Below are 18,367 nucleotides of genomic sequence, written 5' to 3' on the forward strand. Positions count from 1 at the left end.
AAAATCAGTGAGGGGTCAAATAATTATTTCCTCCACTGTATATACATAATTATTATAAAAAGTTGACCATGTTCACGACATCAGTTCATATTGAGTGATCTGGCGAGTGTTTGTTGATACTCGAGTTATTACCGAATTGCATGAAGCTTTTTGTGTTAGACTAGAGAAATGACAAAAGTGCGTCCATTGTTCACATGAAGTTTCACAAAAAGTGGTATAGAAAAATACTGTAAAATATTAGTTGAATTAGAAACATGGGCTATGTGTAGTTCTCATGGCCATCAAAATGATTACAAGATGGAATTTAATTTACCTACATCAATCTATGAATGTGGTCAGCAATGAATATGAAAAGGCCTGGTTAAAGAGACACTGAAGCGGAAAAAAAAATTATGATAATGATTTGTATGTGTAGTAAAGCTAAGAAATAAAACATTAGGAGCAGAGATTTAAGTCTAATATTGTTTCCAGCACAGGAAGAGTTAAACTCCAGTAATCTATGCAAAAGAACCATTGAGCTCCATGACTTTCAAAGTCACAGAGAGCTCTGTCTTCTGAAACTTGTCATCTCAACTGTCAGTCACTGTATTGTTTTTCTGTCCTTCTGCAGAGGACAGGTCAATAGTTCACTGGCCTGCTCTGTAAAATCATTTAGAATGCTGAGTTGTGTGTAAACTGCAAATATTAGAGAAATTATGCAATGTTATAAAAAAATAAATAACAAAATAAAAATGAGAATATTTTCTTTGCTACTAATGTTCTAGTAATTATCTGTACTACACAAGAAATTCATCTTTTTTTTTAATTTTTTTTTTTTTTGCTTCAGTGTCTCTTTAATCTAAGTGAGAATAAATGTGGTTAGTAAAATCACCACTAGATGGACTATAAACTATCCGTACAAGAATATGCATATACATAAGCTGTTCACAAAGACTCTCTACGTGGCCTGGGGATAAATGCATTTAGTAAAACTACCACAAGATGAAGTACAAACTATCTGTAAAAAGTATGCATACGCATAAGCTGCTATAAAGACTCTGATGCCACCTCCGCTGCTTGATCACATGACTAAGGCTGGAAACGGCTGATACGCGTGGTGAGGCGTGTATCTCTCTCCCGCTGCAGCAATCGTGCACAAGTCCCGGCTAGCCCAGCAATATAGCGTGGTACCAGCTGATTGCATGATGGCGTGGGGTGGTGTGGATAACAGCTACTGTTACTGGGGCATGTGCGCAGATCAGGTGACACATCTGAAGCCATATGAGGATGCAGCAGAGCAGCTGGGAGATGCAAGAAGTGAAAAGGAACGGTGCCCGGAGGTTTTGCAATTAGTTGCCGCTGCACACTGATCTGCATAATTAGAAAATACCTGCTGTACCGTGGAAATATCTTTATATAGGTATTTCTTGTTATAACTTTTGACATATCACAGATGGCAATACACCTCTTAAAGGAGTCATCAGGCAAACTGATATCGGATTTAAATGGCCTACCTGCCGCTGTTCCTCATTATACTCTGCGCAGGATCGCATCATTATTTTCCCCCAAAACTCTTCAGATGCTCCGCAATTCGGGCAGTTAGCATACCATGCCCCAGAAGTTGGACTGCCTTCTCTTCAGCTATTTTTATTTCCTATATCCGGAACGCAAGGGGAAGTTGGTGCGCAAGGCGTGCTTCCGTACATTTACATATGGCTGCACACCCGTACTGGAGCTGCCGGAGGAAGGTTAGAGCTTGCCTTCGTCACTCGCAAACCAAACCCTCAGCTTCAGCCACCGCCCATTAAACACTCCCATTCCCGTCAGCCTCCACCTAGCATCGTGCGCGCTCCCAGCACAGTTCATCCGTGCATGAGACGTGCAGGCAGGCGGAGGCTGAGAGATTAATTGATCATCATTCTTTTATAAACTATGCTGGGAGCGCATACGATGCTAGGCGGACGCTGAAGGAAGTGGGTGTTTTGTGGGCGGCAGCTGAAGCGGAGGGTTTGGCTTGCGAGTGCCGAAGGAAAGGTCAAACCCTCCTCCGGCGGCTCTAGTATGCATGCGCAGCTGTACATAACACTTACGGAAGCACGCATTGTGAGCTCACAGCGCTAGCGTCCTGCAGATAGGAAAGGAGTACTGCGCCTGCGTGAGCAAGCACTTCCGGGTCGCTGGGGAGGACGACATCGAGGTCAGGTCCCCAACCGGAGCTAACCGTTGGGAAAAGGATACATTTTGAAAGAGAACAGGGAATGCGATTTACCAGAGAAAAAGGTTAGTTACACGCAGACGTGTGTTTTACTTCAGTTTGGGTTTAGGTCAGTTTGCCTGATGACTCCTTTAAGTTCTATAAAACAATATTATATACTGATGCCAGGTGCTTTGCATACATACCAGCTGCTGGATGGCGGGAAAGTGATCGTTTACTATTCTGGAAAACAAACAAACCAGAAGTCAGTGGACGGCAACAACACCAGCTACAAGAAGGTCTAAGTTTGACCACAAACCTGTAATACTCGGGACGGGACATCATAGACTGATCCAGCGGGTTTCCTTGCAGCCACAACTCCGTGAGGTTCAGGTTATTGATGTGCTTCAGCTGTTGTATGTGCCGCAACTAGAGAACAGCACAACAATAATGACAAGGCAAGTAATATTCTACAGTAACAGCACAACAATAATGACAAGGCAAGTAATATTCTACAGTAACAGCACAACAATAATGACAAGGCAAGTAATATTCTACAGTAACAGCACAACAATAATGACAAGGCAAGTAATATTCTACAGTAACAGCACAACAATAATGACAAGGCAAGTAATATTCTACAGTAACAGCACAACAATAATGACAAGGCAAGTAATATTCTACAGTAACAGCACAACAATAATGACAAGGCAAGTAATATTCTACAGTAACAGCACAACAATAATGACAAGGCAAGTAATATTCTACAGTAACAGCACAACAATCAGCTGCTGATGCAACTAGGGGCAGAAATGTATTCAAAAGAAGCTCCTTTCCCTCTTAAAGGGAACCTGAAATAGAGGCTGCCATATTTATTTCCTTTTAACCAATATCAGTTGCCTGGAAGTCCTGCTAATCCTCTGCCTGTAAATCTTTTAGCCACAGACCCTGAACAAGCATGCAGCAGATCAGATGTTTCTGACAAAAATCTAACAAGATTAGCTGCATGCTTGTTTCAGGTGTGTGATTCAGACACTACTGAATGCAAAGAAATCAGCAAGATGCCATGCTGTAAAAGATCCAGAGCCTTCCCTCTCCAAAGGCGAGTATCTGATTTTTTTTTCCTCAAGAAGGTTCAGTGTTACTTTAAAGCAGTGTGGGGCTGTTGCTATTGGGACTGCAAAGGGGAGAGACTCAGACTGAATTGCCCGGGCAAAACCTGTAGCAGTGACAGTCTGGTGCAGGAAGCAGCTAGCGCCTCTCAGCACCCGAACAGACATTTAATATACATTTTATGCAGCTTAAAAAAAAGGGGGGTCAAACTGGGAAAAAGCATGTGATTTGACCAGTACTAAACTGTAAACAATCTGTATTGAATTTGCATGTAGGCATGCTCCTGACCAGGCTTATTAAAAGTGATATATTTGACATCGGATAATCTTGGAGCTCCTAAGGTGGTCATACATGTAGCAATCTTGCAGGCCGATCGACCATCCAATTCATGGATTGTATTGGATAAAAATTGGTGCCGCATCATGTCCACCTGCTTGATGTCTCGATAGATTTCAGGCAGCTGATCCAAGTATACAATGTCTGTCTGCTCCTGCCCCCCCCCCCCCCCACCCCATTGAAGATTTCACCTGTTCCTCTGATGCGACCCCCAGTGACCTCCGCCGTTACCACAAGTGCCTGTATTACGTGGCGCCACAATGTCCCACACGTGGCACGCAGTAACAGCTGAGGTCACTGGGAGTCATGCCAGAAGAACAGGTGAGAATTAACAGCACGGGCACCGAAGGGGGCATTTTACACTTGGGGGGTGGCCAGGGAGGTGGCAGCACTAGGCCGATTTCTAATATATTTCATGCTGAAATCTATTGGAAATCGTTCTGTGGTGTATGGGCAGGCAACCGGTCTCTACGATCAGATTCAATCAGAGAGAGATCTGTCTCATGGTCGATCTGCCCAATACATGGGCACCTTAACTCACATTGCCGGTGAGGGATCACAGAGGACTAAAGAAGTAAATCTGCACTGAGTAAAGTTTGCAACTATAATTAAAAAACAAACAAAACAAAAAAAAAACCACACATACACACACACACACACACACACACCCCAAAGGTGAATAAGGACACACTTTCAACATTTAGGTCCATCAGCTTCAATAAGGGCACTCACGTTGTTGTGGGCGAGGCTGAGGGCCCTCAGCTGAGGTGTGATGTTGAAGAGGTGCATAAATTCACAGAGATCTGATAGCTGGTTGTGACTCAGGTCCAAACGCCAAAGCTACGGAAAAAGAGATGCCTCGTTACCCAATCATATCACACAGAGGGTACAGCTACGCCCAGCCATTAGAAGGAAGAAAAAAAGGTACGTTTATTAAAAACGAGTTTAAACTTACCTGGGGCTTCTACCAGCCCCCTGCAGCTGCCCTGTGCCCGCACCATCACTGAGTGTTCCTCCAGTTGCCCGCAGCAACCCTCTTCCGGCCGGGCAACTGGAGAGTCGTCGCCATTGCGCAGGCTCCTGCCGCCAGGAGCATTCTGCGCAAGGGCAGTACAGATTTGTGGGGATAGGAGGCATCAATGTCGGGTGCCTCTATTGATTTTAAAGGATGGGGATTTAAAGCCATAATATTTCACAAAGGCTGATGGGGTGGAGTAAAGGGTTTTTATCCATTTGATTGGATGATCTCCAAAGCCCCATCTCTTCAATGTGGTGATGAGATCCGTCTAAGAAATCGCGTCAAAGGCTTTTGTAATATCTAATGATAAAAGGAAAGAGGGCTGATTCGTCACATGCGCTTGGTGTATAAAGCGTCTTACACGGTCTCCTGCCTGACTATAGGGCATAAAGCCAACTTGGTCTCTAGAGATAAGAGAGAAGACTTCTTGCTTGAGGCGAGTGGCTAAGATTTTGGCTAGATGATTTTTGTCTACAATTAGAAGACAAACCATATGCCCTTACTAGGCAACCACAAGGGGTACATAGACAGAGGAGGGAGCCCGGAGCAAGAGGTGGCCGCAGCCATGTGTAGCGTGTACATGAGAAATCTATTTCTTTTCACAAACGGATCACCAGGGGGCGCTGTATGGCTGATATTGTGGTAAAACCCCTATCACAAGAAACTCTGAGGACCGTGGCACTCCTGGCAGTTTCCTGTCTGTGAACCTCGTTGCATTGTGGGAAATAGCTGTTTACAGCTGTTTCCAACTGCCAAAACAGCAAGCAGCAGCTACATCACCTGCCAGTAGTAAAAATGTCACCATGTGATAAATGTCAAAATGTAAATTAGGGATTTAAAAGATTTTACAATGGGCACTGACTGAATCATTTATTATTTATTGTAAAAATGAAGCACTTTTTTATTACATTATTTTCACTGAAGTTCTTCTTTAACATTAAGAGAGGGACAGCATTAGGTCAGCAAGGCACACAAGGCCAATTCCGCATCAAGTTCTGCACGAAATTAATTGAGAATGATCCTGCAGCGTATGTGCAGCCGACCAATCTCTCTCTAATCAGATTTGATTAGAGAGATTTGTCGCTTGGTGAAATTCGCCAATCATCGCTAGATGTTTGGCTACTGTTAAAGGGAACCATAGATGAAAAAAATAAAGATTTTATACATAGCTGGGGCTTGCTCCAGCCCCATACACCTTGATCGATCCCACGCCGCCATCCTTCTCTGCCCGCAACTACGAGAACTGGGTCCCCGCTGTTCAGTCAGTCGGAGCCAGTCTAAGCGTAAGGGAAGTGCGCTGTTTGGGTATCTCTGCAGCAGCTGCTGGAGAGATACGTAGAGGGCGCACTTCTCCTGTGTAGCTGGCTCCGATGACGTCAGTGACGGGACCCGGTTCTCGTAGATGAAGGCAGTGGAGGACAGCGGCGTGGAATCGATCAGAGTGTATGGGGCTGGAGGAAGCCCCAGGTATGTATAACCTCTTTTTCATTTTCCCGTCTTAGGTTCATCTCTGGTTCCCTTTAAGGTGCGTATAAACGCACTACATGCGGCAACGACGGGTCCGTCAGACCCTCCCGCTGGGCGGACGTTCAGCCGACAGTAGTGCATGTGTATGCGCTGTCGGCGGACTGATAAGGCTGTTTCCTTAGCAGCCTTATCAGTCCGCCGACAGCGCGTACACACGCACTACTGTCGGCTAAAAGTTTGCCCAGCATGAGGGCCTGACGGACCCGTTGTTGGCGGCCGTAGTGCGCGTGTACGCACCTTAAGAGTTTAAAAAACAAACAACCAACCACCTACTTTGACATCTACCTGGAGGGGACAAAAAAGGAAGAAAGCGTGGTCAAAGCAATTCAATTGATTTATTAAAACAGTCTAATGGGAAATGGGAGTGAGGAGCAGTGCAACAAAGGGAACTCGGGAGCTTTTAGAACCTTAAAGGATACGTCCGAGGAAATTAAAAAATCTACCCCCCAATTAAATTAAAATACCCCCCAAAAAAACACTTCTGGTACACTTTCAGAAACTGGCAGATATTTGTTTTATTTAAATTAAACAGGTTTAAAACAAGAGGCCCTGTGCAGCACAGCTGAATATGGCCCACAGGTTGGACACCTGGATCCACTTGGAAATCATAATACCGTAATACAGCCTCTGACAGAAAAGGAAGGAAAAGTCATTTCAAAAGCGGAAATCCCCTTTGCACAACCTTGCCTGGAGGCATTATTTTACATTTAGGTTAAATGCGTAATTACATTTGCAGGCATCTGTTGCAATCAGGTTGCATGTGTATTTGCAGGCATTTCTTACATTTAGGTTACATGCGTATTTGCATTTGCGGGCATTGTATTTATATTGCATGCGTATTTGCATTTGCAGGCATTTATTGCATTCAGGTTGCCTGTGGATCCTTCTCTTGTTGCTTACCTGTGGGAAGTTCTGGGCGATGACTTGTAAGATGATACTGACCAGTAAAGGGTTGTTCAGGAACATGTATATGTTGGCAGACAGCAACTCTGCAACAGAAATAAATGGTTACAGGTTTGGATAACTGCATTAAACACATCCAGATAAATAATGCCTTCATCAAAGCAAACCTGAACCACATCATTCCCTTCACATGGGCCGACTTCTGCCATGCTCCACAGCACAGGTGTCCAACACAAGGCCACAGCACAGGTGTCAAACACAAGGCCACAGCACAGGTGTCAAACACAAGGCCACAGCACAGGTGTCAAACACAAGGCCACAGCACAGGTGTCAAACACAAGGCCACAGCACAGGTGTCAAACACAAGGCCACAGCACAGGTGTCAAACACAAGGCCACAGCACAGGTGTCAAACACAAGGCCACAGCACAGGTGTCAAACAAGGCCCATGGGCCGAATACAGCCCTCCTTGCCATTTTATGTGACCCTTGGAAAGCTTCCAATGTCCACCATTGTATGACCTTTTCCATAGACAGTTGATAGGCAGTGAAATGCCTCTCAAACTCTCACAACTGCTTGCTGCTGCCTGGTAACTGCTCGCTGAGCACACAGTTCAACTGCCCGTGGAAAAGAGGCCTAAAAGGCATGAAACCAACTAGGAGCGCTTTTCTGAGCACTTTGGGATTTGAAAAGTTCTTGCGAATGTAATGTTACTTAAGCGATATGATTTTATAATAATCCCCCATAGCATTGCATTAGCAAGAGCTTTTTCAAATCACCAGCGCTTAGAAAAAGCTGCTAGTGGGTTTAAGCCCTTAACCGCTTAAGGACCACAGGCTTCCCCCCAGTGACCAGGCTATTTTTTACTATTCAGTGCTTTGCAGCTTTAACAGCTTGCTGCAAAGCCATACAACTGCGCACCCAAACCAACCCCCCCCCCCCCCCATTCTGCCCACAAGAGCTTTCTGTTGGTGGGCTCTGATCACTGCTGCCAGTTTTAGTTATTTGTGTATTTTTTTTTGTATTTAATTTTAAATAAAATCGTCTTTATTTTAAATTTATCCAGTAAGATCCTCTATGCGGAACACCGAGACCCGGGCTGCAGCTGGGATTTCCAGGTCTCGGCGAGTCGCTGACGTCACTGGAGAGCAGGGTGGCGCTCAGCTCTCATTGGACAGGTGCACGACGCTCTCTCAGTACGTGCTCCACCAATGTAAACAGTAGATACGTGTGTGCTGGCCTGTCAGCTGACACGCTGGGCTGTTATTGGTTGCTTTCAATTCTGTTTGTGTTCTGATTTGTTAGTCCTTGTATTTAAGTCTGGTGAGCACCCCCAGTCATCGCCTGTGATAGCATTAGCTGTGGCTTGCTGCTGGGTGTGCGCTCTCTTGCTGATTGATTCCTGTTGCCGACTATTGCCTTGTATCCTGACCACACTAACTTCTGATTGATTCCTGTTGCCAATTACTGCTTGTATCCTGACCACGCTAACCTCTGATTGATTCCGGTTGCCGACTACAGCCTGATACCTGGACTACGCTTGCTAGCTGCCTGGACTGACCTCTGCTTGGACACGGACTTGCATGGACGCTGCCTGGACTGATCTCGGCTTACCTTGACTACGCTAACTCTGGAAAGTAATATCTGGACTGCCTTGTCATTCTGGAACATCTGTCTCTGCAGTCACCTGACTCATTCGTCTGGATTGCCTCATCCTCTAGGCCTCAGGTGACTATATACTTGTGAATACTATGCCCATTGCATTGCTAAGTTATCGGGTTCTGTTGGTGGATTACTATCTGTCAGTCTGTATGCTACATCTACCTGCAGGGTGTATTGTAGAATTGTATTAGGTAGGAGTTTTGTGCAAGTATTACGGGCTGGGCTATAGGTCAGTCATATGGGCATATAGCCTGACCAATAGTCATTGACCAGAACAGCCTGATATATCCATCCCCCCGATGTCCAATCATGTTGAACCTCTCTGATAGGCATCAGCCTGTGAGAGGGGAATCGCACTGTGAGCAGCTCCAGGAGACAGGCAAATGACAGGACTGTCCCTAGTACAGCGCTGCAATAGATCACAGGGCTGTACCAACAAAAAAAAACAACAAAAAAAAAAGAAAGAAATAAAGAAACAGACATTTCTTTTCTTTACAGTCTGCTAGCAGCAATCGCCGGTGGCAGGGATGCGCACGCATCGGCACGTGCGATCCCCTGCAAAGCACTCCCCCAGGACTTGACGCCAATCGGCGTTATGCGGTCCTGGGGGAGCCACCTTCCCAACGCCTACCGGGTCAGAAGGTGGTTAAGCAGCAACAAAAAAAAAAAAAAAAAAACAGCACACTGCCTTCCAACCCAAAGGAGCACACCGTTGACAGTGTTTCTGACTGAAACGTTGTCAATTTGAGCCGGGTTGCAGCAATAACCCACGGAATGCCCCACCAAAATTAGCATGGGGCCACCTCCTTCGTTCCAAGACACCCTCCCCCCCCCCAAAGCATTTTGTGGAAGTGAAGCCTTAGGGGGGGCCATTAACAATACAATTTAGAGAACGATCAAATTTCCGATCAATCTGATAGCGATGATGGTACCAATTCACTACAATTTGTTTTATCAACCGGATGATCAATACATTTTTTTGGATCGATGTTATCTGAAATTAATCGGATTGGTTATATTTTTTTATCACACTTATGGGCCCGAGGGGTCATTCCTTTTGATCACAATTATCTTATATTATGTCGATCATTCACAAATATTGTATCGTTAATGGATGCCTTTTAGTAATGGGATTTGTTAAATCTCAGTAAAATGCTAGATAATTCTTCTGCGCTATATAAATACTGGAAATCGATAATAAACAGAGCACTATTCTGCAAGCAGGAAGGGATAGGGTGCACTACCTTATATTAGCCACAAGGTGGCAGCAGCTCTCAGATTATTTTTCCAGTGACATCAATAGAACACCACAAAAACAAAGACAAACACATCAAATGCTGATGCCCAGTAAAGGTATTAAATGGATAGTGCAGATCTGACCACTAATATCTAAACCGGAAGACGATCGCAAATTCTATGGTGATCTACAGACACTTCAGACCGCCCCCGAAGCCCCCCCCCCCCCCCCCGTTTGCTATTGGGTGGTAAAATGTACCTGCCATGATTATCACAGATAATCTGGCTGTACCCCCAAAAGAGAATTACTGGTTAAGGTAGAAAAAGAATGGTCGGGATATGTCTGCCCGCTGGGCCTATGCACAGAATCATAGGCTTTCTGTATAGCCAGCAGAATAAATGCTGTCGTTCTATACCATGTCCTTCACGCAAGCTGGGACAAAGCTTCTCTCTCCAGTTATTGGCAGACATCATTTCAAAAAACAATCCAATAATCCACAAGGGAAGGGGGTAGGTGGTTTAGTGGATATAAAACCAGCTACAACCATTGATTGTGCTCAGAGCAGCTGAGTAATAATAGAAACCACAGAGGAGCACTGCTGTGTTTGTATGCAGCGGAGGGAGGCTGGCAGAGAGGCACAGCGATACAGGGCTGCCGGGGTTAATTGTATTATCCTCACTGCACAGGCATCTAATGACATTTCAGCGACAGCGCCGTGGCTGTAACCCTTCCTTGCCTAATCATCTCACCACCACCACCAGGGGGCTCCACAGGCCTCTCCTCACCTCGCCAGCATCCTGGGACGTTTGTTATAAACCTGCATATCCCAGACCTGTCCTCCAGTCTCACTGACGGTGCAGAAGGGATGAACAGAGTCACAACAGTGTTCATTAATTGGACAGCCATAAATATGCACTGATAAGAGAACTGGAGGTCAGCAAGAGGAAAACGCAGGTATAAACTAAACACACACGTAAAGATTTTATTAACGCACATTGTAAGGTTTGCGCATTAAGGACCATCAACATGGCGGGAGTTTTTGGCACCAGGTTTTCGGTAGGCGTCACAAAAGCGGCGAGTTCGGAAAGCGGTGCTGAGAAGGTCCTTTTTTGGGCAAAGGGTTATTAGCAAGTCAAAAAAGATGTGGCAAGTTTGTCAAACAGCATAAGTGTACATTCACGGATTCACGTATACAAGACTTCTGCCATGCCTCACCCCTCCTCTGGAATGCCCTTCCAAAGCACACCCATCACTCTCCAATCTTTCAAACCTCCAAACGCTCCCTCAAAACTCACTTTTTCCAACAAGCACTATGCTCTTACTTAGGCCATTCCCCCTTCAACCTCTCAAGTTTTACGCCTTACTAGATAACCTAAGCGCGCACTGTGCCTTTATGTATATTGCATACTTCCCCACCTCTTGCTCCCCCCCCCCTCCCCGCCCTTTTCCTATAGACTGAAAGCTCGCAAGGGCAGGGCTCTCTCTCACCCTTCTGTGTCTTGGATTTTGTTGTTCATTGAATAGCTTGCACTCTGTTATACATTTTATTCACCACTTCAGGACAAGAGCAATTTTCACATATCAGCTCTGCTCCCATCCATTCACCAATAACTTTATTACTACTTATCACACCTAAATGATCTATATTTTTTTTTTTTCAGTACAGATTAGGCTTTTAACATGTGTCCATAGTTGATGTATATGTATAGCATTGTCCGTATCATTACGTACTCCTTGTTGTTTTCCTACTTTGTACAGTGCCATGGAATATGCTGGCGCTTTAGAAATCAATAATAATAATAAGTGTTAGGATAGGGTTAGGCATATCAGTATGAATTGTTTGATTAGTGTTAGGCAGATTGGTTAGTGTTAGAGGTTTGAATAGGAAGGTTAGTGTAGGGCATATCGGTAGGAGGGATAGTGCTGGGGAAGGTGAACTGAAAAAAACAAACAGTTGCTAACTGAACAAGAATATTGCTAATATGTTAGATACTCATTTTTTCCATTGCACGCAGTAGCTCTTAAAGGGAACCCGAGGTGAGAGGGATATGGAGGCTGACATTTTTTCCTTGTAAACAATGCCAGTTGCCTGGCAGTCCTGTTGATCTTCTGGCATATGTAGTGTGAGTCAAAACCCTGGAACAAGCATATGAATAATCCGGTAAAACCTGAGACAACTAAATCAGAGTAACCGATCTGCTGCAATGCTTATTCAGGTTCTATGGCTAAAAGTATTAGAGACACAGGATCATGAGGACTGCCAGGCAATTGATATTGTGAAAAAGGAAATAAATATGGTAGTCTCCATATCATTTTCACTTCAGGTTCCCTCTAATGCCTATGAGAGAGAGAGAGAGAGAGAGAGAGAGAGAGAGAGAGAGAGAGAGACACAGAGAGAGAGAGAGACACAGAGAGAGAGAGAGAGAGAGAGAGAGAGAGTGTGTGTGTTCCCTCTAATGCCTATGAGAGAGAGAGAGAGAGAGAGAGAGAGAGAGAGAGAGACAGACAGAGAGAGAGTGTGTGTGAGAGAGAGTGTGTGTGTGTGAGTGAGTGTGCTTGCGACAGCGGCAAAGGAGAGGTCATTTACCGGAATCACTGGACAGGGAGCTGAGGTCTAGGCATTCCCCGCGATGCTGGTATCTTCTCTGGAGACATTTCTGAAACAATCAGCGAGAGCAGACACACGTTAGTTTTTATTTATATTCTGCATTTTTTTTTATCACCAAAAAGAAAATACAAATTTTCCTGAGACATGGCTGAATGCACTTTATGAGCATTTGTTCTGAGCCACTGACAACACAGGCTGCCCGTTACCTGCCTACCACTGACAGCACAGGCTGCCTGTTACCTGCTTACCACTGACAACACACGCTGCCTGTTACCTGCCTACCACTGACCAGACCAGCTGCCTGTTACCTGCCTACCACTGACAACACAGGCTGCCTGTTACCTGCCTACCACTGACAACACAGGCTGCCTGTTACCTGCCTACCACTGACAACACAGGCTGCCTGTTACCTGCCTACCACTGCCAACACAGGCTGCCTGTTACCTGCCTACCACTGACGATACAAGCTGCCTGTTACCTGCCTACCACTGATAACACAGGCTGCCTGTTACCTGCCTACCACTGACAACACACGCTGCCTATTACCTGCCTGCAACTGACAAGACCAGTTGCCTGTTACCTGCCTACCACTGACGACGATACAAGCTGCCTGTTACCTGCCTACCACTGATAACACACGCTGCCTGTTACCTGCCTGCCACTGACAACACAAGCTGCCTGTTACCTGCCTACCATTGACAACACAGGCTGTCTGTTACCTGAATGTGTTGTGAGCCATTATCGAGGAGCTTCAGAGAATTCAGAGGGCTGAGCTCCCAGGTATTGACATAATCCATAGCCGATATCTGGTCCGGTGTCAGGTGGAAGGGGACAACATGAATGGATATCTGTAGAGAAATTGTTTCATTAGTGTCCAAATAATCTGCAGAGAAACATGAGTTCAATTCACTGTGCCTGTATGGATTAAAACTCTCACCTTAACCACTTTGCATCCAGACCTTGTTTCACCCTTATGGACCAGAGCAGTTCTGGCATTTTAGCTATGTCCTTATTTAATTAGCAATAACTTTATCCCTACTCACGACACCTAAATTATCTATATTTTTGTTTTTCAAGACAAACTAGACTTTCATTGTGGGATATTTGTCCCAAGAAAAATGTTTTCTAAGCATTTAGAAAGTGCTACTGTGATTAAAGCCATGCCTCTGGTTTTACGCCCCCCCCCCCCCCCCCCCCCAGTATAGATAGCCAGATGTGTCCCCAGTATCAAAAATATGAATCAAAAGTTTAGACCACCGCTGTTACGATATTCAAAAAGTTCAAACCCTTTAATCATTGCAAGAAATGACAAGAAAACCAATTCAAATAGCCTCAAACCGTGGAGTGCTCCTATACCCGCACCCACACTAGCTCACCCACTCACAGACATTCAGACCACCGGTACTGGTATACACCTAACAGATATTCCCAAGTCTGTTACAGTGGTTTGAAAAAGTATTCGCCCCCTTGAATACTGCCACAAACATGAATCAATTTTATTGGAATTCCACTAGAAAGACCAATACAAAGTGGTGTACACGTGAAACGTAGAACAAAAATCATACATGATTCCAAACATTTTTTACAAATAAATAACTGCAAAGTGGGGTGTGCGTAATTATTCAGCCCCCTTTGGTCTGAGTGCAGTCAGTTGCCCATAGACATTGCCTGATGAGTGCTAATGACCAAATAGAGTGCACCTGTGTGTAATCTATTGTCAGTACAAATACAGCTGCTCTGTGACGGCCTCAGAGGTTGTCTAAGAGAATATTGGGAGCAACAACACCAGGAAGTCCAAAGAACACACCAGACAGATCAGGGATAACGTTATTGAGAAGTTTAAATCAGGCTTAGGCTACAAAAAGATTTCCAAAGCCTTGAACATCCCACGAAACACTGTTCAAGCGATCATTCAGAAATGGAAGGAGTATGGCACAACTGTAAACCTACCAAGACAAGGCTGTCCACCTAAACTCACAGGCCGAACAAGGAGAGCGCTGATCAGAAATGCAGTCAAGAGGCCCATGGTGACTCTGGACGAGCTGCAGAGATCTACAGCTCAAGTGGCGGAATGTGTCCATAGGACAACTATTAGTCGTGCACTGCACAAAAGTTGGCATTTATGGAAGAGTGGCAAGAAGAAAGCCATTGTTAACAGGAAAGCATAAGAAGTCCCATTTGCAGTTTGCCACAAGTCATGTGGGGGACACAGCAAACATGTGGAAGAAGATGCTCTGGTCAGATGAGTCCAAAATGCAAAACGCTATGTGTGGTGGAAAACTAACACTGCACATCACACTGAACACACCATCCCCACTGTCAAATATGGAGGTGGCAGCATTATGCTCTGGGGGTGCTTCTCTTCAGCAGGGACAGGGAAGCTGGTCAGAGTTGATGGGAAGATGGATGAAGCCAAATACAGGGCAATCTTGGAAGAAAACCTCTTGGAGTCTGCAAAAGACTTGAGGTTGAGGTTCAGGACAATGACCCTAAACATAAAGCCAGGGCAACAATGGAATGGTTTAAAACAAAACATATCCATGTGTTAGAATGGCCCAGTCAAAGTCCAGATCTAAATCCAATCGAGAATCTGTCGCAAGATCTGAAAACTGCTGTTCACAAATGCTGTCCATCTGGTCTGACTGAGCTGGAGCTGTTTTGCAAAGAAGAATGGGCAAGGATTTCAGTCTCTAGATGTGCAAAGCAGGTAGAGACATACCCTAAAAGGCTGGCAGCTGTAATTGCAGCAAAAGGTGGTTCTACAAAGTATTGATTCAGGGGGCTGAATAATTACGCACACCCCACTTTGCAGTTTTTTTTAAAATGTTTGGAATCATGTAAGATTTTCATTCCACTTCTCACGTGTACAGCACTTTGTATTGGTCTTTCACGTGGAATTCCAATAAAATTGATTCATGTTTTTGGCAGTAATGTGACAAAATGTGGAAAACTTCAAAAGGGCTGAATACTTTAGCAAACCACTGTATATGTGGATACCAATATAGTGACAGGGTGTCTTGTGCGTTCATATATATCAGCCTGCACTGCGAGGGCAAATAGGAGAGATCTCACCCGATTCCTTAAAGTGTACCAGAGCTAAACCTCGGGTACAAAATCAGATACTTACCTTAAGAGAGGGAAGCCTCGGGATCCTATTAAGGCTTCACTCGCTACTCCGTTGTCCTTCGTCGCTGAGCGCGGCCCCCGGATTGTTCAAAGTTGGCTTTATGATGTCACGCTCCTCCGTTTACTTGCAGGCCTGCACAGTAATCAGCGCTCCATGTTTTCCGAGGATGTAGCCTCGCCCACTGACACAATTCATCCACCCTCTTGCAGACTTCATTTTAAATTGGTTTTATTGTCATTTCTCGCAACGATTAAAGGTTTTGCAGGTTTTGAATATCATAGCAATGGTGGTCTAAACTTTTATTTAAAACAGGGAGGAACCGTGCAAGCACAGGCGGGCACTGGAAGGGACAGAGAAGGACACTGGAGGGACTGGGGGAAGGAGGGGGGGGGGGGGGGTGGTTAAAGAAAATGGCAGTTGGTGCTGTCTAGTTTTTATTTATGTCTGCCAGTAGTAAAGATGATGACCAGCAGGCTTATTGTGGATCAAACAACATTAACAAATTACATTTCATGTATCAGTAATTTCATGATCGCTCTTCTATTCTTTAAAGAGACTAACTTTAAAAAGTGCCCCTGGGGTACTTACCTTGGGAGGAGGAAGCCTCTGGATCATATCAAGGCTTCCCCCACCCTCCTATGTCCCCCGGTGGTCTCGCTGTGCCCCTCGTAAGCCACAGCCCACAATTTGTCAGGCTGTGGCGCAGCTGCAACATTTCCCCGGCTCCAACGCAGGTGCAGTAGCGGCTCTCGGCGCGGTCAAATCGCCTGGGCAGTAGAGCGGACCCGACTGGTATCGGCTAGTTCCGCCTTAGTCCAAGCCGAGAGCCGCTACTGTGCATGTGCTGGAAGGTAAATATTTCAGAGCGGCCAAGCGAGACCATCGTGGGACGGGGGAAGCCTCAATATGATCCAGAGGCTTCCCCCGCCCTAAGGCAAGTACCCCCCAGGGGCACCTTTTAAAGTTACAGATTCGCTAACTTCTCACTTTTGCAATGTATTGATTTTTTTTCCCCACCTTTTCGCTTAAGTTCCTCTTTAAACATTGGAAATGCTGGTTTCCTTTAAGTCAGAGCAACAAAAAAACAAAATTGAGGCCACACTATGACCGAATACGACCTGTGCTGGACAAGGTTGTAAAAAACAATAACTAGAGAAAAAGAAAGCTAGACTTGATTAAATGTGTCCACACAATGGATTAAAGCCTTGTTGTAACAACACTAAAAAACAGTGGATGTTTGAACACAATTGCAATATTTAATATAAAAAAATGATGTGGCCTTTAAATATTGATATACATGACAATACTATACCCGAATTCAAAAAAACTAATCAACCAAACAAATAAAATAAAAATGACCTACACATTGTTTTGGGTTTCAAAAATTTTATTTTTTAATTTAAAGGTAGAGAAAACAGTAACATGAATACTGTACAGTGTTACAAACAGGATAATGAGTGCAATCAGCATGCACAAACGGCTTTGGTAACGGATCCAAACCTGAACGATTGAATAGTCGATGACATAAAGCGTTAGTCAAAACAGTTTTAGTAGTGAAAGCAGAAGTAATGCCCCGAGAACAGTAGCCTGCGATTAGAGGCCAATACAGACATTTCATAACTACATTGTTTTGGATAAGTCAGTTCTCAAAATCATCTCTGCTATACCACCACAGCTTTACTTTGCTGATCAGGGAGTCTGCTAGGGATAGTCAACATGATGAAAATTATTCTGAGATGATCAGTGGTGGCTTCCGCTTCAAATTTTGTAGGCGGGCACAAAGGGGGCACACGATGGCTGGCTGGCAGGGCCCATTTGGGTAATCAAAATCGATATTTGTATGACGAAGTTTAGATATTTTTTGCCTAACTCAGGTGATAAAATGAAGGCTCAACACTTCAACAATGATAGGAACCAAATGTAAACATCACAAATAACTCGAGCAGAGTATCCAAATGATGGTGCTTTTATTGAGGAAATGTTACCTACAGATGTACTTGGCTAAAAAAACTTCCCGTCTGTAAAATATAAGCTATAGTTTATTGGTTAATTTAACCTTGAGGACCAGAGGTTTATACAATCAAAAGGAGGTAGAGAACATTTTTTTGCAAGTATAAGTGTCATCCAGATACATTAAGTACAAGGTATTTTGCAAGGACTATGAGGTATTTATGGCAAATAGATAAGACTCAGGCTGACATGGAAAGTTTCTTGCAGACCCTATCCTCTTCATTGTACACTGCTGGAGCCTGGAAACAGTTAACTGTGCCCCAGTGTAGCACCGACCCATGTAGATGATGCACATTGTTATGCCAACTTTATGCAAATTTATGCAGATTGATAATGGACCAAATATGCAGTTGCTCCAGCAGAGATCTGATTACTCAGTCCTCAATCTGCATACATTTGAATAAAATTAGGATAAAAAGATTTGCATCAAAACTGAATAATCTGCATTTCATTCACCATCCCTAGTAGACCTCCTAGAAAGCAAAGTAAAATTGTACTGACAGAGCTGATGATTTTCAGTTGCGACTGATCGGTATCTCACCCTGAAGGCATAAGTTGGAAGATGGAGTGAGTAGGGTGAGAGGGGTCAAGGGTAGGGTTGAATGATTTATCAGTTAAACCAAAATTGCACTTTGGGGCAAGGCGATCACATGA

At 44.5% G+C, this 18,367-nt stretch overlaps 1 protein-coding gene across 6 annotated transcripts in view; it reads right to left on the reverse strand.

Annotated features, from left to right (window-relative positions):
* LOC137504419 (nuclear RNA export factor 1-like) overlaps positions 1-18,367 on the reverse strand; it is a 122,037-nt gene that overhangs the window by 64,741 nt on the left and 38,929 nt on the right. For all 6 annotated transcript variants that reach the window (XM_068232827.1, XM_068232825.1, XM_068232823.1 and 3 more), the window contains 6 exons: positions 13,296-13,424; positions 12,556-12,625; positions 7,068-7,156; positions 4,355-4,462; positions 2,493-2,602; positions 2,380-2,416 (listed from right to left, as the gene is read on the reverse strand). In XM_068232827.1, the coding sequence (XP_068088928.1) occupies positions 2,380-2,416; positions 2,493-2,602; positions 4,355-4,462; positions 7,068-7,156; positions 12,556-12,625; positions 13,296-13,424 (543 nt within the window). The remainder of the gene's footprint in view (positions 1-2,379; positions 2,417-2,492; positions 2,603-4,354; positions 4,463-7,067; positions 7,157-12,555; positions 12,626-13,295; positions 13,425-18,367) is intronic.

Source organism: Hyperolius riggenbachi, chromosome 4, assembly GCF_040937935.1.
Source record: "Hyperolius riggenbachi isolate aHypRig1 chromosome 4, aHypRig1.pri, whole genome shotgun sequence".
Taxonomy (NCBI): Eukaryota; Metazoa; Chordata; class Amphibia; order Anura; family Hyperoliidae; genus Hyperolius; species Hyperolius riggenbachi.